Consider the following 20,443-nt stretch of genomic DNA (forward strand, 5'->3'; position numbering starts at 1 on the left):
AATTATAAAGAGACATTAACAAACGATGTCATCTAAGGTGGGCAAGGCGGAACGGATGTGACTATATGTCAAAATTTGACAACTTCGTCAAATTTTCGGTCTCATCTAACATTCCCTAGACATCTAAAGCTTGGCATTTAGCGGAATGCTTTCTTTCGGAGCTCGACCCTCAAGCAGAATAGAAGTGCGCGTCGGAATAAGTTATTTCAAAATTTCTTATTAGAATACACGAGGGGTATAAATTAGTTATACTCGAAGGGGAAAAACTCTAGGCCTAACGTTAGCGGAAAACTTAAAAGTAAAAATAGAATAGAAAGTGCTAGTGTGGCGAGTACGTTTATTTGTTAACCTAACTTAAATTAACAAAGTAATGTAGTCTTTTTTATAGTAAAGAAATTTAAAGGTTAAAATCAGTGCTAAAATTAGTGCTACGCTACTAAGAGGAAGAAAAGGAGACAAGATAAAACAGAAAAGGTAAAATATTGTAAAATAATAATTTATACATAGTAAAAAGATGAAATTGTTAAAAGCACATGTTAAAAGTTTTGTCCAAAAACCGACACGTAAATTAATAAAATCACGCAGGTCCGTTTGGGGCCTTTTTTCTGTTACTTGGAACAAAAATTCCGAGTTTTTCTTCATTACTAGAAAGCCTGGAGGAACTATACGAAAATCTGGAACCTACGTGGTCCACGACGCTTGGTCGAGTCAGTAAAGTCCACCTTGGATTACATTTTCCTTGAAACGGGTGGTTGTTCATCAAAAACGGGAGTCCTTGTTAAGCCCCGGAAGGCCCAACTTGTGGTTCAATCCTGGAGTGAGTGCGGAGGAACACGCGAGCCGTCTAAATCGGATTCCATCCTTGGTCAGCCGAAAATCCGCTACATTGCTTCATTCACCAACCCCACCCGGATGTGTACACCGGTCATCAAAGAATAAAGGTTGGATTAACCTTTTATGCAGAAATAGTAATCCGGAGAGCAACAAGTAAACTCCTGGTTTTGGGAGTGGTCACCGGTCATTTGCTGGCGGATCGAGGATCAATCGTCATTGGTATGAGCCTCTTCTGGAGATTGGTGAGTCTACACCTCCCCTTAAGTGGATAGATATAAGCGGATATAGATGTAAGAATATAACGGTTAGTCTAATTGAAACGTTAGTATCCCGTGAAAGGGAAAACCATAGTACAAAACCTCAAAACCTAGAGAATACACGGAAAGTTAATGTATTTATACAACTTCGATTTGTCTGCGCTGTTACCGAACCCAGAAAGGGGTTAACAATCCTCGCTGCTTGAGCATCGGTTCTGAATCCTAGCATACGTGGCCTTTGAGCATGCTCTAATGTTAGGTTCCGTTCAGCTATGCTAGCCACAGTAGATCGCGCATTAATGTTGTCGGAGTAATCTGGATAGTTTCCTTTCCAATCGAAAAGGCGGTTCAGTGCTGCTCGTTGTTAATAACCACCGTGAACAGTAAGTCGAGGTAGATAACGTCCCTGAGATCCCCACCCAAGTAGAGCACAAGGTAGCCTACCTTTAGGGAATTAGACATAGAGTTACAATATATTGAAACCAACAAATAAATCTTATTGATAATATTTAATAGAGAAAATTTATGTCGACTTGTTTCAGTGTAGGACAGGATGTAACAAAAGCAACCAAAAATCACCCAAAGTTCTGTCAAAGTAAAAGCCCTCTCTGATTGGTCGATTTTATCGAACGCACTGTTGAGTTTTATTATCAGTCGGTATCTGGGAGGGAGTAACGGATACGAAGCTGTGTAAGTGTCAAAATGAACCAGAATGAGCTGTCATCGACTGTCAATTTGAACCAAGGAAAAAAAGCATTTTTTTTGCGATGAGTATTGTTATAACTAGGGATGAGCGATACTGTCTGAAGTATCGATACCTGAGTACTCGAATACTTTTGCACAAAACGATACCAAGTATCGTGGTATCGGTATAGAAAGTATCGATGCCAAAATACTCAACGTTTTTGGCCCAAGTATCGATTCCGTTGGTATCGATACTGATATTGCTTATCCCCATTAGAAGGCATCGGTGGTATCGGTATCGTTTCAAAGTATCGTTGGCAAAGTATCGATACCGCTACTCATCGCCAGCAACGAGTATCGATGCCAAAATGCTCGATACTTCTGCTTCTGGTATCGATACCGTTGATATCGATACAAGTATCGCCCATCCCTAGTTATAACTGATACCTTTCAGTTGCTCGAAAAAATATTCATCGCAAACAGTTTTTGCATTCATTGTCATTTCACAAAATATTTTGGTTTGTTTTTACGCAAAATATTAAATTTCACAAGTTTAAAGTAATAATCATGCTAACGTACTTCGATTATTAAACTTGCGCTTCTCTGGAATTAAGGCTTTGGTTACAATTTCGAACATACTTCACTACGGTCGAACTCAAAACTCTGAATAAACTTTTATGCAACGGCAAATTGAAAAAAACACAGACTCGAAAAATTAGTCTGTAAAATTTGCACATTATTCGCGAGCTCTCATATGTAATTGTCAAAATGTGCGTGATGACAAAAGCAAAAATATTTCCTTCCTTCTTTTTCGCACGCAAAAACCAAACAAATATCAGCAACACCGTCAACGCGAATTCCTGATGTTACTAAAAACTTCGTTTGAGTCATGCATGCAGCGATGCCAAATCTACGGAAATTTCCGTAGATCTACGGAAATGATCCCTTTCTACGGAAATACGGAGCCGTAGGTAAAATCTACGGAATTGAATTTTTTACGGATTTGTACGATTTTTTTTTTTTGCAGTGTTTTTCATCTGACAAACATCGAACACTTTTCTGAAGGGCCGCTAGAATTTGCTTCTGCTGTCATTCGCGTTAACGGTGTTGATAGAGATTTCAAAGGCTGTTCGCACCTACGCGAAGTCCCATATGTATCTCATATTGCACTGTTCGCACTTACGCGAAGTCTTATATGTACTTATCAAAACGTGCGTGATGAGCAAAATTATTTCTTTCCTTCTCTTCCCTATGCAAAAACGAAACAAATTCGGTTTATTCGCGTAGAAAGAGATTTTGAAGGCTGTTCGCCAAGTATGATGACAGTTCTACAAGGTATGCTACATTTTTGTCTATCCACGCACACAAACAAATCTCGTTATGAAAAATTTCGCGTTTTGTATGGAATTCAGAACATTTTTGGAAATTTCTCGTTTTATGTTGTTCTATATCTGATTTTTTTGGTTGGAGCGTGAATCTCCGGTTGAAACACACTAGAAATTGATATTAATTTAGATTTAGTGCGAAAAATTGCGACAATATGTCGAAATAATATATATAAAAATGCTATATTTCTAATAGTTGGAGCAAAATCTTAGTCATTGTCATAGCTCATGACTTTTGTTATTGTATGAAACATAAGTGATTCTATTTAGAAGCGCTATTAGAGTACAAAAAAAAACGAAAAGTGCGAAAAGGTTACCGGCAAATTGATGAAAAACAGCATATTTTACCTAAACCGCAGCATGTTGATGTATTCCCCACAAATAAAACATGTTTCAACATCATTTCTATAACTTTTCAGGAAAGTATGTTTCATAAGTTTAGTTTAAAATGCAAAATCATTTCAAATTTCATACAAAATTGGAAAAAGTTCATAACGATCACTGATACTAATGCATCGACGTGAATAGCATACCTTGTAGAACTGTCATCATACTTGGGGCTGTTCGTACCTACATAAACTCTCATTTGTAATTGTCAAAATGTGCGTGATTACAAAAGCATGCTTCTATCTTTTTCTCACGCAAAAACCAACCAAATATTAGCAACACCGTCAACGCGAATATCAGCAACGCCGTAAACGTGAATTGTTTTTCATTACCGAGTTTATTTTTCATTGCCGCTAAAATTATCGGGTTGAAAAAAAAGCTATTGTTATTGGTTAAAAAAGTGTTCAGTGTCAAAAATTTATTTACTTTTCGATGTCCGAAAAGAGAATGAATAAAATTATGAAAAATTTTTTGGAGAGAGGCTTGCGAGAACCCTGCGCTAGCGATTCGAAAGGTGAGAATCATTTTTTATAACCTACTTTTAAAAAATGGAATTCCGTAACTTGATCAACTTCTGAGGTTTATAATAATCATTTTAAATCGATATAAATTAAAACAACAAGCAGTGATACGTGAGATTTCAGGACCTTCTGTGCCCTTTTGATGTACTTTCGAGGCGGCTAGGGACATCAAAATTCACAGGAACAGCTAAAGAGCTACCATCTTTAACCTTTGTTTACAGTTTGAGCTCTAGAGCAAAATCTGTTTTTATAATCAAATTGGATTACAAAAACTGCTTCAGAATACCTGCTATCAGCATAAAACTAAATATCGGCAGTCAGCGATTCATCACAATCAGGAAAAACGTCATCAACGGTTTTACTTGGAAAATGTGAAGCAGTGAAGCAGAACGGAGCCATGTGAGAATATTTGCGAGTAAAAGTTATGGTTCTATGTAAAAAATTAACAACCGGTTCATGCCACACCGTGTGCCTTGCTCAAATAAATGGTATTTTAAATAGTTCAGTAATATAATATATCATTTGATAGTAAATTAAATTCAGATAGTCTTAGCTACCAACTAGATAACACAATAAAGAAAACGGTGGTTTGTTTTAGAAGGACATAAAATATTCAAACAAACCATAACACTTGTAAACACACGTTTTACCCTGGACCTCAAACTGGAAAAAAAGGAAAGATTATAGCTTCTCAACCACTCTCGTGAATGATGTTGCCCCTAGCAAAGAAAACGTTTTCAGAAACTCAAATGAATTTTCTCATAAGCAAACATAGAAGCAACGAACTCGAAGAGGAATCACTCTACAGGCCAAAATGCCATAAAATTTCAGAGCGACTTGCTCGAGTTCTGGGGCAACTTTTTTAAACTTCGGTCGACCAGTGTTATTATTTTAAATTCTATCAAACTGGATGTGTTTCATGGAAAAAAAATTTTTTTTTGGTTAAGATTCAGTTAGCAAAAGCGAAGCTAAACTATTCAAATTACTACTGGTGGGATTTTCAGTAGGATCCAGTTTATTTCTGACCTTTTATAGTTTTGTGATTTGGGTGTGAGAAGCTATGATGGTCGGAAACTAAATCAGTTAAAAATAAATTTGAATAGTCAGAAATTTTTTTTGAAAGATCAGGGAAATTCAGAAAATATCAGGGAGTTTATTTTTGGAAATTGAGTCCGAATTCGAATTCATCAACTTACCTCGAGCTCATCGCTGTCAATTGTCACTGTGCTGCATAAGCGGGCCCTGTCGTGCTCGGTTTCGTCAGCCAGCATGTACTTTTTTTCTGCGTGGACTCATCACTGCGACCAGAGCTTAGATCTATTGTGATATTGCCCAGTTGTTTTCTGTACTTCATATTATTGCAGTATCATCATTGAAGTAAGTGATACGCTTATCATTCATATTCGTGCCACTCCGTTTCAAGCTTACTGCTCTACTAGTATATCGAACCTCTGTCCACCCTAACAAAGTCGCCTATTTACAATTCCCTGTAGACTTTCATACGTTACTCACACCAGTTTTATAATGCAGTCATACCTCGATACAAGGCAACTTTATTTTTATTTTCGTTACGTTATATCTATTTATTTATTTTTAAACCTTTCTTATGCCCAATTTATTTTTCAATTTATACAAAAGGTTGCTCAAAGATGCGTGAAAACCGATGGGAAATATCAGTATTTTTAAACCATTCTTATGCCCATTTAGGACAATTTTCAACAAGCATAATTTTTTTTTATTGATGCAAGATTGTTGGTGGTTACTCACAGATGCGCGTAAACCTATTTCCCATCACCTATCAGTAGTTTAAAACAATTCTTATGCCCATTCATAGAAAATTTCAACAAGCTGAAGAAATTTTTTTTTAATTATTGCAAGACTGTGAATTGTTACTGAAGGATGCGTGGAAACCTATTTCCCATCACCTATTGGTATTTTCAAACCTTTCTTATGCCCATTTTGAACAATTTCAAAACTTACTACAAACATTTTTTTTAAGCAATTTATAGCCCAAAAACAGTTGCTGTATCATTTATTTTCAATTTCAATATATTTTAAAAGCAACGTTATATCGAGGTAAAAGTTACGATATATCGAGTTACGCTACATCGAGGTTGCTTTATATCGAGGTAATTTTTGTTAGAAGGAGAGTCAACAGGGGTACTGTAGAATTCAGATTGAAGGAAGGGTACGTGGTGCGGAGCCTGAGAATAAACCCATGCTAAAATTAAACTCTTTTAGCTGATATATAAAAATCAGGAAGCCGTGAATAGCTGAACAACCCAATTGTATTGTCTGTTTCTTTCAAAACAATATGCGCCAAATTAGTCGCAGAAATCGTCGTCATGGAGTTTGTATGGCAACGATTTCTGCGACGAATTTGGCGCGTTTCGTTCTAAAAGAAACAGACAATATCTTATGCGGCTTTAAAATCGATGAATAGATAGTGCGTAGAGACTTTGTTCTCACGGCCCTTTTGGAGGATCTGCGCGAAGTGAAGATCTGATTGCTATCTTCCCAAGAATCCATTTACTAAGGACGACAGACGTTAGAAGATAACTTGGGAACAGTCAGGCGATGCAGGCACTAGGGATTTTGCTGTCCCCTCTTCTGTCTATATCGCTCCACGTCTTGACGAATAGCTCGACGCAACATTATTACCCGCCCAACGTTGTTTTCGTCCAACACTTTCCTACACTCATTCCGTCGGTTTCGTACCACATGCCCCAGGACGTTCTTCGCTACGCTGTTAATGACTGTTTTTACAGCACTCTAACAGTCCTCGAGAGGGGTTTCAATCAACTCGGCCTCCTCCGGCAGCGATGCTTCAAGCGAATGCACGTAGTTTTCAGCGACCTGGTAGATGGTATGACCATCCAAAACATACGTACCATAGAATCTTTCTAGCGCACCTCTGGTAGCTTCCAATTGCATCAATGAAATTGAGTGATCGACAGTTTCATGTTCCGAGTTTCAAATCGTTAGTCCGTTTTCGTGGCCTGGGTCTATGCCGATTATTCGTTTCGAATTATTTTGTTCTTCGTTTGTTACTTACTTACCTTACCAATCAGACGAGAGCCGTGGTGGCTCGTGCTGTATCAAGAATTTGTCGCCATGTTGCTCGGTTTTGGGCTGTGTTTCGCCAGTTCCCCAGGCGTCTCATCACCCGCAAGTCTCCTTCAATCTGGTCGAGCCATCGTGTACGCTGCTCTCCTCTATTTCTGGTGCCGGTAGGGTTGCTGAAGAGAAATGATTTCGCAGGGTTGTCACCTGGCATCCTTACGACGTGACCGGCTCACCGCAACCTATTGACTTTCGCCAGGTGTGCAATGGGATTTGGAGAGAATCAGCGCGTGCAGTTCATGGTTCATGCGCCGTCGCCATTCTCCGTCGTTCGTCTGTACTCCACCGTTGATAGTCCGCAGCACCTTCCGTTCAAAAACTCCAAGAGCGTTAAGGTCCCCCGCGAGAAGCGTTGTTGTCTCGATCCCGTAGAGGATTAACGGTCTTATCAGGGTTTTGTACAGCGTCAACTTCGTGCGTCGTCGCACTCGATTCGATCGAAGTGTCTTCCGAAGTGAAAAGTAGGCACGATTTCCTGCCTGGATGCGTCTCTGGATCTCTTTGCTGGTGTTATTGTCGGCGGTCACCAGTAGACACTCATCACTGTCTACAGAGACTTGAGTTCGGAGGCTGATGTTGTTTTCTTGGAGCCTCTCGCTCGCATGTATTTTGTTTTTGACGCATTTATCCGCAGCCCGATCCGCCCAGCTTCGGCTTTCAGTCGGGTGTAAGTTTCCCCCGCCGTCGCAAAGTTACGTGATATGACGTCAAAGTCATCCGCGAAGCCCAGAAGCTGAACGGACCTTGTGAAAATCGTGCCCTTCGTGTCAATTCCCGCCCGCCGGATCACACTCTCAAGGGCGATGTTAAACAACAAACAGGAAAGTCCATCACCTTGTCTCAACCCTCTGTGCGATTCAGAGGGACTCGAGAGTATCTCCGAAACACGCACGTAACACATCACTTGCGCCATTGTGGCTCTGATCAATCGAGTCAGTTTATCCAGAAGTCCGTTGTCGTGCATGATTTGCCATAGCTGTTCTCGATCGACTGTATCATAGGCCGCCGTGAAGTCAATGAAGATTTGATGTGTGGGCACGTTGTACTCGTGATATTTCTGTAAGATCTGTCAGATTGAGACGGTCTGGTCCGTGGTGGCACGGGCTCCCATGAAACCCGCTCGGTACTGACCCACGAACCTCCTGGTTAAAGGTGATAGACGACGACGGAACAGGATCTGTGAAAGTATTTTGTAGGCGGCACTGATAAGCGAGATATCGCGGTAGTTGCGCCATTCCAGCTTGTCGCCCTTCTTGTAGATGGGACAGACGACTTCCTCCATCCACTCGTCTGGCAGTTTTCCCTCCTCCCAAATCCTGGAAATGACCCAGTGCAGCGCTCTAGCCAGCGCCTCTCTTCCATGTTTTAAGAGCTCGCTCGGCAGTCCGTCTTTGTTGTTTTCCAGCTTTCCGATCTCCCAAAGAACTTCATGAATATCGGGGGCTGGTCATCCGCTGCTGGTGCTCCTAGGTCAGTTCCTGCTCCGCTTCTGTTTACTATTTCGCCATTCAGGTGTCCATCGAAGTACTCCTTCCACCTGTCAACCACCTCGCTGCCATTCGTGAGAAGGTTCCCATCCGCGTCGTTGCACATATCGGCTTGTGGCTTATAGCCTCTGCGGGACTGGTTTACCTTCTCATAAAACTTCACTGGCACAGTACAGCTGCGCTAGCTCCTCATGTTCACGATCCTCTTGCTGGTGCTTCTTTCGTCGGAGAATCGTGGTCATGTCGTTCCGTGCCCGTTTGTCATTGGCCTTGTTCTCCATCGTTGACCTGCCCAGGTATATCGCCCAGGTCCGGTTCTTCTCATTCACCGCTGCCTCGCACTCCCTGTCATACCAGTCGTTTCTGCCACTCGGTGCTTTCACTCCTGGTGTCGCCGTTGCGGTGTCCCCGATAGCTGTGCGAATGCTGCACCAGCCGTCTTCGAGAGGCAATGCGCCCAGCCACTCCGCTGTGGGGAAGACCGTTTCAAGCTGTTGCACGTATTCCTCCGCAGCCTGGGAGTTCCAGAGCTGCTTAATGTTGAAGCGGGGTTCGGCTATGTCGCCCGTGGGATACGGTCGACAGTTTTGAGCGCAATGATACCGCAACTAGGTAGTGGTCCGAGCCAATATCCGCACCGCGATAGGTACGTACGTTTGTAATGTCAGAGAAGAGTCGGCCGTCGATGAGAACATGGCCAATTTGATTTGCTCAACGTTGGTCAGGTGATCCCCAGGTGGTTTTGTGGATGTCCTTACGGGGAAAGAAGGTACTTCGGACTGATAGTCCACGGGAAGCTACGAAGTTGACGCATCACTGGCCGTTGTCGTTCGTCACGGTGTGCAGGCTGTGCGGGCCGTTCACCGGCTTGTATATTTCTTCCCTACCGATCTGTGCGTTCATGTCCCCGATGACGATCTTGATGTCTACGCGAGCAGCTATCGTAGAGTTTCACCAGCTGTGCGTAGAACTTTTTTGTCTCTAAATCGGGTCTTCCTTCGTGAGGGCAGTGCACAGGGTAGTGTAGTTGTAGAAACAGAACAACCTGTTGCTGATCGCCTGCCACTTGATCACACGGCTCTGCATCCTGCTCAGCACTATAAAGCCGGTACTCAGCTCATTGGTTGTGCCCCCGCTCTGGTAGGACTGTACCCTGCGACCACAAATCCTCCATACCTTCTCTTCTTTCCGGCAACGCTCCTGGAGCGCAACGATGTCCAAGTGGCGGGAATCCGGTTTCTACCCGGGGCGTTCAGCGATTTCCATTTCCATGTACCGAGCTTCCAATCGTCGTCCTTATTTCGTCGCCTAGGTCGTTGCCAATTGTTCCGGTCCGTATTCGATTGTTCGTTTTGATTGTTCGTAGTATTTTGATGTTTCGGCATGCTGCCTCACTAGGGCTGCGGATGCCTAGTCTGCGACGGGGCTGCCGTCTCGGGTGTAGCTGGCGAGACGTCGCATTTCATAATTCAGCCGTCCGCTCCGGATCAGACGCTGTTTGAGCCGCCCCTTACATGGGGAACAGAAGCTTGGACAAGCTGCCCTCCTAAGAGAGCAGCTCACCCTTTCCTGTCAGCATACGACCAAGTTTCCACCGGTTCACCGATCTTCCTTTGGTTGCTCGTATCCCAGTCGGTACCACGCGGAGATAGGGATAGGAGTTGCAGGGCATTATGCTTTGGACCACACTGGGGTCTATTTTATGCCAACTAGTACGGGTGTATTGCTGGTGCGCACTGCCCAGCCGTTTCGTTTGTTGCTAAGTTGTTTTTCCTGGTGCAGGCTCGCAAGGCCAGCAACCAACCCCACTGTCTCAAAGAAGGACCAACGTGCTACCACTGTTCTAAGTCCCGAATACGTTTTGGCTTTGGTGTCTAGAGTCCTGGGTGCACTAACAAGACGGTAGTTCAGCCGCTCCTAACATGAAGAACAGACGCTGTTTCGAGCCACCCCATACATGGAGGTCAGACGCTCAAATCAGCTCTCAAAAAAGCCCCCTTTACTGTCAGCATACGACTAGAGATCCCCCCCCCAGGATGTACGGATAGGAGGCTAAAGGGTCACCAGTGATACTTCACATGGATTTATTTTATACCTGTAGATACGAGATATGGTGCGCCTTCTCCAGCCATTTACAAACCAAGCTCGTTACTTATTGATTTTAATAGTAAGTTGTGTTCTATTGAATCTGTTTCTTTGTTTTATTTTGTCTGGAACAAAGCGAGCGACCCGGAACATCAAATCCAAACAGAAGACTACAACAACAACACAATAGCTATGGAAATAGACAGCAATGAGGAACTTGCAATTAGTGAAAATGAGGCAAGAATAAGTTTAACCGTAAAAAAGAAAAAAATGTAAGTCAGTTACTGGTTCTCTTTGTAAATATATTTAGAATTTTGTATATGTGTATAATCTATATAATGTATGTACAATCAGTTTTTTTACGCAGGGGATACATACCTCGTAATAAACCGCGTTCATTCGAAAATTCACCTGAAATAAACCACCAAGAAAATCTTTAGAAAAAACCGAAACGTTCTACGACCAGTATTAAAAATTTTCCTCTTTGACGGTCATTTCAGATCTTTCGGAGGGCGGAGAGCCAAAGTCTTGACTAAGTCTTCCACTCAATAAACACTTAGACGTTTGTGGTTCCGAACCCGCATAATTCGAAAACTCGCGAAAAAAATTTGAACTAGCGCGTTATCGCGAAAAAAAAACGCGGTAATTCAAAAATCCGCTTAAAGAAAAATCGCGTTAATTAAAAAAACCACGTTATTTTAAAAATTCGCGTAAACAAAACCTTCTAAAAAATTCGCGTAAAAAAACTGACTGTATTCCTCTAAAAGTCTCGGATGACTCCGAATTTTTAGTATTGCATGTGTAGCGATGCATTTTAATTAAATATTTTAACTTATCGAATAGCTGCTAAACGCTACGTTCAACAATACAAATAAGTCTGGGAAAAACAGCTACCGTGGCTTGAACAGCGAGGAGAATCTGCATACTGTAAGGTTTGTGAATCTTCCTTGAAATTTGAAAACGGAGGGATAAAGGATTTACGAACACATCAAAGACAGGAAACTCACAAAAAGGCTGCATCAGCAATTTTAAACCGAAGCAATGATTTGAAGAAAATGCTACCATCAGAACTAGCAACTGTAGATGCGTGCATTCGATTATGCTTGTACGCAGTACACAAAAATATTTCGTTCAGAGCTATGGACGAACTCATACCGACATTAAAAGCATCCTTTCCTGATTCAAAAATTCTTAATTCAGTGAGAATGTGCCGCACGAAAGCGGCAAGAATTATCGTCGCAGTGACTGGAGAAACGCAGAAAAATAGACTGATCCAGATCATGCAGCAAACTTACTTCAGTATAATCGTGGATGAATCCACCGATATTACATCGGAAAAAGTTCTATGTGTCGTTGTGAGGTACTACGACGAGAATGTGGGTCACATTCGCGACGTGTTTTTTGATCTGATTGAACTCGATGCGAGTAACGCTTCTTCTATAAAAACAGCAATTGTTAAAAGACTCGATCAGTTCAACATCCCATATAAAAAGTTTATGCTCGGAATAGGGAGCGACAACGCTGCTGTCATGGTCGGACAGAGACATTCAGTAACGAGTCTACTGCGGGACGATTGTCCGCATCTCGTCAGTGTGCCCTGTATATGCCACTCTCTCGCCTTATGCGCGTCTTACGCTAGTAAAAAGTTACCCGATCATCTGGAACAAATGCTAAAAGATATTTACAGCTATCTATCTGCTAGCCCAGTTAGATTGCAGCAATTTGATAAAATTCAATGCATGCTAGATTTCAATCCAATCCGCGTGCCACGGATGCATGATGTTCGATTTTTGTCTAGAGGACAGGTTGTCAAGCACTTCACTATAGTTCAACCTTTTTCACTTGTTAATTCTATCATTTACAGGTTGTGAAGGCTGTTTTGTCTAGATATGAACCGTTGCAGATATACTTTGGACTTGCGTCAAACGTTGATAATTTATCGAACGCATCGAAAATTCATAAAACGCTCGCTGATACCGTTACCGAAATCTACCTGTTATTTTTAGATTTCATTTTGCCGTTCGTTGATAATATGAACAAACTTTTTCAATCGGAAAAACCGGAAATCATTTCACTCCATGCAACTTTATCAAGAAAACTTAGACAGTTACTTAGCTACTTCATAAAAGATGATGTCACGCGATCTACAAACTTGACTGATATTAAATTTCACCCCCATGATTTCAAGCCGGTTCATGATGTGTACCTAGGAGTAAAGGTAGCTACCAAACTAGATGCCAGTAAAATTGAAAAAACACAATTGTTAGCTATACAAAATACGTGCACTGCGTTTTACCTAGAGTTAGCCTTGCAAATGTTTAAACGGTTCCAATTAGAGAATGAAATATATAAAAGTATTCAAATGTTGGAACCCATCAACATTTTTGAAGGGAGATGTTTGAGCGTTGGCCCCGTTTTACCACATTTCCCAACTGTAATACCAGATAGCATGTGGCAGGATGCTGATAACGAATTTAATGAAATTAAGCACTTGAATTTCAAATGCTTAGGACTAACGCAATTAAATGACGCCGAGGATTTTTGGATTAAAATAACGAATTTCCGCGATAGAAATGATGCACTGAAGTATCCGTTAATGGCACTTATGACTTATGAGAGCAATACTATCTTTACCACATTCATCGGCGGCAGCTGAAAGGATATTCTCCGCCCAAAATTTGAACAAAACCAAAATCCGAAACCGTTTGAAAAATGCTTCCCTAGTGGGAATTCTCCGAACAAAAGATTGGATAAAAACATTCGGAAATCCGAATACAGCGCAAATTCCGACTGAAATGCGACTTAAATTTAATAGTCAAATGTATTCTATCGCTGTTGAAGACAACGAATGTGAAACTGAAGATTACCATGATGTCCTAGAACTTCTCGAATAAATAGGTAAGTATTCTAAAAATTGTCACAATGTTTGAAAATTTTTTAAACAAAAACATTTCCTTTTTAGATTCAGTATCATCTGTTTATGTTTCCTAGCTGGTTCTAAAAGAGGAGAATAGTGTTGTAACTCGCTACAATCTAATCAATCTGATTGAAAAAAAAGGTTTGTTAACCCATCGGAAGTTTATATTAACAACAATAACAGCCCACCCTATTTGTAGATCAACATCGCAGATGAGAAAACCATCCTTGAATTGAACTTTTTATTTTGGAATTGGGAAACAGACCCCCGCCATTTATCAGAAATCGTACGCATTGTATTTCAAAAAAAAAAGATGGAAAATATTCATAACATTTATCGTGAGCATATTGATTCTATCGAGAATCACAAAAAGTTCCCAGATTTAGTGGTAGGTTTTAATAGATTAAGTGTCTTGTATATATTATTTCTTAAATTTTTTTTTATCTAGAATAAAAGATTATTGGTTCAAAAATAACGTCAGTTGAGAAACAGGACCGAACTAATTAAAAACTGCTTACAATTTTGCGCGATGGATCGATGGACTTTGTCTATTGCTAGTCCCATCGATATACAAGAGCGTCGACATCATTGCAAATCGGATTCTTCAGCTACAAATGTAAAATATTCAAAAAGGTTGGAGGAAGGTTGCTAAATTTTGGTAACAGTGCAAGTCGAATGGAAATGTTGGAAAAAATAAGGGGTTCATTCAGCGCCATCAGGCACTCCTACATACACGGCTCTTTGTGTCAGTAGTGATTTGAGGGTAATTAAACTTTCATGTGCCACAGTAATCTGTTTGGAAGCGATGAATTTTATAAACTACAACAGCAACGAAAAGCAAAACAATGACAAAGCATTAAAATTTATAAAGTGAAACATTAAACAAGTTTGCAAATCGGATTCTTCAGCTACAAATGGCAAAAAAGTGATAGCAGGCGGGAAAGTGACATTTCCATTAATCTCAAGAAATACGATTTATCAGTAACGGACTCGGAAAATCAATCTTGCTGGAGCAAGAAACTCGTTTTCGAATGCTTTTTTAAACCAATCATTGATCTCCACACACCAGCTTAAGAGGTTGAGGCCCAATGAAAAATTTCTATCGTGTAAGAGAGGAATGCAATAAGTAGTTTATTCAGAATCTGATGATTGTTTTTTCATTCCAGTGATTTTCAGATTTCGAGCACGTTCAAGAATCATCTGTACTCGACCATACGTGCGGAACAGGATCCAACTGGTCGAAAACTGCTTACAACTTTGTGCGACAAAGTCCGGTGAGGCTCCCCTGGCACACCTTTCCGTTGTCATACGCAGCGATGGGAGAAAATCGTTTCTAGCGATTTTTGAATACATATAAATCTCCTTTGTGATGCATTAACATCTCTGTCAGTGTGCGATACACATTTACTCTTCTCACATTTGCAAGCAGATCTATGTGTAAGACGAGTTACGAGGATTGCAAAGGAGCACCATGTATATAGTATCCCTGCTGGCGTACTCTCTTTCTCTTCCTTCGCACTATTCGCCTCTTGTCGTGACTGCTAACAACAACATCTGTATCTAAATGTGCACAGCTGAGTATATGGGGTTAGTCGCAATATGTACATATGATGAACAAAGATCATTCATGATCATTCAGCCAACGATTGAGATTTTTGTTAAAAAGAGAGTGAAAAAAAAGTGTGTTGTCTCCTACTCCCATAATGAGATTGTTTTGGTGGCAGGTTAAAGTTCCCAGTTGGTTTAGAGATCTTGCTTGTATAAAACGTGTGTCAGGATGGACAAAAAGGTAGAAAAGGTTAACATATCCGCAAAAAGTTCGGCAAGTTTTCGCAGTAGAGAATGGCGGTTTCAGATGCGGAAGACAGAGTTCAAAATATTAAGAAATTATTTAATGAAATTGATCGCTAGTCTTTCGAAATAACCTGTATAATGATATACACTATAACTAGCATCGAAAACATTATGTTTCATTAGGGTGGTTCATTTATTTGACATAGAGTGGTTTATAATATTGTGTAAAAATGAGTATAAAAAGAAAAAAATCACTTTTCACTCAATACCAATAGAAAAATTCCTGAAAATATAATATTTGCTACATCATTGTCGTTAGGGTGGCAATGTTGAATTGGAAAAAAATACCATGTAAAATGGCAAAATATTTCGAAACAAATTTACAAAATGTTTCAAAAAACTACTCTGTGAAAAAAAAAATAACTCAACCAAAATTAAGATTGTGTCTCGCGGAAAATGTTGAATGCTTCCATGTCATTTACAAAATCACACACGGGAGGTGCATGGAATTTGAATAATGTTTTCTATTCCAAGTGTCTTGAAAGTACATGAAACGGTGGATACTGATGGAATATGTTTTTTTGATTTTGTTTGAAAAATATACTCTCTAGGACACTTGTACTTGTTTATGCGAATGCTGTACCAGACAATTTATTCGTTTTATTTAGGGGCCGTCCACATACCACGTGGACAGATTTTTAACGATTTTGACTCCCCCCTCCCCCCGTGGACAAATGCCCATTTGAATTATAAAATATTTGTAAGGACCGTGGACATCACACAACTTTGTCGAAGACGTCACACCAATCAAACGAACCGAAGTGCTTTTTTATTTTATACTCATTTTTCACTATATTATGAATTATGATGTATTCGATGCTACTTATAGTGTATATCATTATACAGGCTATTTCGAGAGACTAGCAATCAATTTCATTAAATAAATTCTAAATGTTTTAAACTCCGCCTTCCACAATTGAAAAAACGATTAAGTCCCAGAGAGTCGATTTTTGCAATTTTTTTTTTCAGATGACACCAATTCTCGACGTTTCATGCGTTTCTAAGTCATTTGGCATCAAAAACCATCGAAAACCGATTTTTTTTTGGCTATGAAAATACAGTAATCACCCGATTATATCAGTACCCGATTTTATCTGCCCCCGATTTTATCACCTTTTTCACCCAATTTTATCATCATATAACATTGTATGTCCACCATCTCCGAATCTCGCAATTATTTACAAGTGCCAGTTCCACTGTCATTTAAGATACAAGCTTTCGTCTTTTAATGTCTGTAGACAGTATCCTCGATTAATTTTTATTTTTAAAATCATTGGTTTTGTTTCAACTACTTCATCGATTTTTTCCCTCTCTAGTTTTGCTCAGGCCTATCGGTCCAAAAAGCCAGGGATTGTGACTGTTAGATACGTTACGTACGTCATCGATTTGTTTCTGCGTCTGGGTGAATGAAGAAAAAGTACAAAAAGTCTCAATTTTCATGTGTTTTGAAATGTATTGAAGAGATATTTTGTGAAAGGGCTATCAGTAAACCACATAAACACATTTTGGGTCATTTCTGATCCCTCTTCCGTAACCTTAGAAAATAGCTGAAACTAATTTTTTGAGCTGCTTGAGATATGTATGACACTAAGAGAACAACTTCACAGCTTTATGCAAACACTAGTACCTAACCTACGAACTAGTAGTGAAATTTATGTTTTACTTATATGAGAGCCCTCCCTCTTCCAGAGGAGGGAGGGGTGTCAAGTGACCATTGACATATTTCTAACTCCTAATAACCTCACCATGTCAAATTTGGTTCCATTTGCTTGATTAGTTTTTAAGTTACGTAGAAGTTTGTGTTATATTTGTATGGAAGCCCTCCCTTTAAGAAGAGGAAGGGGTCTCGAGCTACTCTAATAACCTTTTCCGGCCTCAAAAACCCCTACATAAAAATTTTCACGCCGATTAGTACAGTAGTTCCCACGTCTATAAGGATCAGAGAAGCAGACAGACGGATAGAACTGCTTTTTCATATGATTCGATTTCTTGTAGTAATCAAAATCGCTGATTTTACGTGTTAAATTATTGGTCTACCATCTTTTATAACAAAATAATAATAAAAAAAAAATTCCCGATTTTATCACTCCAAACATCATCAAGGGGGTGATATAATCGGGTGATCACTGTATTTGCAATGGTCGACTAAATTGATTGCCCGGTTTTGTGATGGAATTGCTCTGATATGAAACATGATGGTGCAACATCGACGTGTTATATTACAAATTACGTAACGCTGAAAATCTAGATTTCAGACCTCCCCCCCTCCTATGTAACGATAGGTAGCGTTCGACATGACTCCCCCCCCCCTAAAATTACTTACCACTAATCAGTCTGACTCCTCTCCGAAATTTTCAATTTCGAGCAAACATGATAGTTACGTAACTGTCTCTACTACCTCCCCTCCCTCCCTCCTACGTAACAATAAGTAACGCAGTGATTCTTTGTAAAAAGTCAATCCGAAAGGAAACGATAAAAAAATAAAATATTACACGTAGGTACCCGAAACTTATTGTTGCTTGAAAAAAATTATTGCCATGTTTACTAAAAATCTTAGTTCAATACGACTAAAAAGAATTTAGTTTTAGGAGATATGTTCAAGCATTTGAATGTCTACTATCAATCACGCAAACTATGCCAAGCTTGCGTTTTTTAAATTTATTTATATCAGGTAGCCACCTTCTCTCTCTCTCTCCTCTTAACACTACCTCTGAAATTAATATGAGGAAAATGTTCCATTCACCAAACCATAACCAAAACGAGAGGTAGATAAATTCTTCGGCATAACCGCAAGCTTAACGTAGGATAATTCGGTTAATTGAATAATAGCAAAGTTTGGTACCTATTAATTTCTGTATTACCTGCTTAAGCAGCCTTTTTTTAGATGAATAAAACAAAAAAATATTATATAATATCATGTTTCACACTACTCCAGCAGTTTTTCATTAATTGGTGTAGCAAACCTGCTGAAAACAATCGTTGCCCAAGTAGTCCGATAGCCTAAAATAACTCTCCCTCCCGCCGTCACCATACCACATCATTGCTACTGCGTCACTGTGATGCGAAGGGGACAAGTCAAGTTTATTATTTTTTTTTGCTATCGTTTATCCTCGTGCGACGAGCCACGTACGGAGAAAAAAACACAACGAGTTGCACGGATCATTCTCTTCTAAGAGCTGTATATAGTCTAGTTATGTATTTATTATTTCCGAGTGAGCAATGCATCAACATTTTGTTACGTACTGAGAGGATTCAAGTTTATTCATTACTTGAACACATCGCAATCTGTACAGTTTGGGACAAAACGACAATCGGGTCATAATCGTTTCGTTTCCATCGCTGGTCATACGTTGTCTCATCGTTTAACGCCACCCAGGGGGGACTTGGCCCTGTACCCAACGCACTCAATATCTCTCCATCGCTCATCTATTCGCAATTGCTTGTGATACAGTGGACGAAATATCATTATTAGAGATGGTTTGCAGACGTTTTCCAGTTAGGAAAATCGACAGGTAATTGGTGGGTGTTCACCTGGCTCTCCGTAGTATGTGCTACGGAGAGGGCCGGAAGTTTCGATCAGCTTCTCCCCCCCTATATAATCGAGTCCGACCTGTAGTTCAAATAATAAAATACGAAGGAAATCTATCGAAAACTAGCCAATTTATTAGCATTTGAAATTGGACATATTTTCCGGTTTTAGATTTTATCTTTGAATTTTCTTAGGAGAGAGACAAACTGCACAACAGTCTAACGAAAATAGGGATACCTCATACATAAGACATACGTAACACTCAGGAAGAAATCTTCCAAAAAAGTTGGTACAAAATGAACTACTCGAAAGTACCATTCCTGTAAAAAAAACCTGTTTGAGTTGTTTTTGAAGGCAGTGTACCTGCGCAGCCCTGCATTTGTCCTGTTCCTACTCGAAAAATGCTGCATTGATTTTGTAAATAACTTTTTGACAGTTCCTTATGGGATTTTCTTTGGGGCTCGATAAGGCCGAGAAAAAGAAAATTCATTTTGTTCATTATATATCGAGCAGTTTGACAGGGCGTGGTACGGAGTACTATGGGGCAACGTGTACCAGAAAAAAACGCCAGTGTTACGTATGTCTTATGTATGTGGGGATACCATCTGGTCAGAGGTACAAATCAGGACATCTATTTTTTCGGCACAAATTTGATCCAAGTTATTTTTATTCTGGTTCAAACTGGTGGTATGTGATTTGCACTTCAAAATGCTATTCGGTTGTTAATTTATTCAACATGTATCTCGAACGATCCAATTTTATCAACTTTGAAGTTTTAGGAATTTGTATGTCCCCAAAGAATTCAGCACACGTAAACTGTTTAAAATTAAATATAAAAATTGTCAAATATTCAACACTATTCCCTTTACTCAGGCTTAACCAAAAAAATAATTTACGCAGTGAGCGTTGTGTGGTTAGGTATCGATAGGGATACCATCCGTCCTGATTTAGCCACATCCCTGTCACGAACGTCATCCCCATACATTTCGCTTGAAGCCGTTTTTCTCTGGCTCTCTGGCTCGATTATACGTGTCAGTGCTTGCGAAACAACCGATTAAGCACCGTCCATGCCAGATCAACTGTTGCTGCAAGTGGTTTGAAGAAATGCAGAAAGCGAAAAATGATTGTTTTGTTTTGAACGTTTCATGGATTTTGTGCAGGACATAAATGGTCACGTTCAAACATGTTTCAACACGTTCCGGATAGCCCTACATTCAATATAGTTAGATGCACGCAAAAAATCTGTACAGTAACACATGCGGCACAATGAACGGAGCTTATGACTATACTTTCAACAGTAGCGCCATCATCATCGGCGGCGGCTTCAGGAAACTGTTGTCCGGTCTGGATTTAGCAGGACATGTCCTCATTTTGAGATCC

The 20,443-nt window shown here is 40.0% G+C and overlaps 1 protein-coding gene and 1 long non-coding RNA gene across 2 annotated transcripts; both read left to right on the forward strand.

Annotated features, from left to right (window-relative positions):
• Window positions 1–227: 227 nt before the first annotated feature.
• Window positions 228–679, forward strand: LOC129724406 (uncharacterized). Its single transcript, XR_008727916.1, has 3 exons — window positions 228–331; window positions 389–474; window positions 586–679. It is a non-coding gene; the product is annotated as an uncharacterized LOC129724406 (long non-coding RNA).
• Window positions 680–7,748: 7,069 nt separating this feature from the next.
• On the forward strand, window positions 7,749–18,480 carry LOC129724400 (uncharacterized). Its single transcript, XM_055679280.1, has 7 exons — window positions 7,749–11,035; window positions 11,607–12,568; window positions 12,628–13,661; window positions 13,726–13,821; window positions 13,880–14,068; window positions 14,129–14,786; window positions 14,847–18,480. The coding sequence occupies exons 2-3, from the start codon at window positions 11,819–11,821 to the stop codon at window positions 13,417–13,419; spliced, it is 1,542 nt and encodes a 513-aa protein (XP_055535255.1). The 5' UTR covers window positions 7,749–11,035; window positions 11,607–11,818; the 3' UTR covers window positions 13,420–13,661; window positions 13,726–13,821; window positions 13,880–14,068; window positions 14,129–14,786; window positions 14,847–18,480.
• The last annotated feature ends 1,963 nt before the right edge of the window (window positions 18,481–20,443 follow it).

This window comes from Wyeomyia smithii, chromosome 2 (genome assembly GCF_029784165.1).
Source record: "Wyeomyia smithii strain HCP4-BCI-WySm-NY-G18 chromosome 2, ASM2978416v1, whole genome shotgun sequence".
Lineage (NCBI taxonomy): Eukaryota > Metazoa > Arthropoda > Insecta > Diptera > Culicidae > Wyeomyia > Wyeomyia smithii.

Coding starts and splice junctions, on each gene's coding strand:
- LOC129724400 (XM_055679280.1), top strand. CDS start 11,819: ATGCTACCATCAGAACTAGCAACTGTAGATGCGTGCATTCGATTATGC. Junction 12,569..12,627: donor GATTTTTGTCTAGAGGACAG/GTTGTCAAGCAC, acceptor TATCATTTACAG/GTTGTGAAGGCTGTTTTGTC.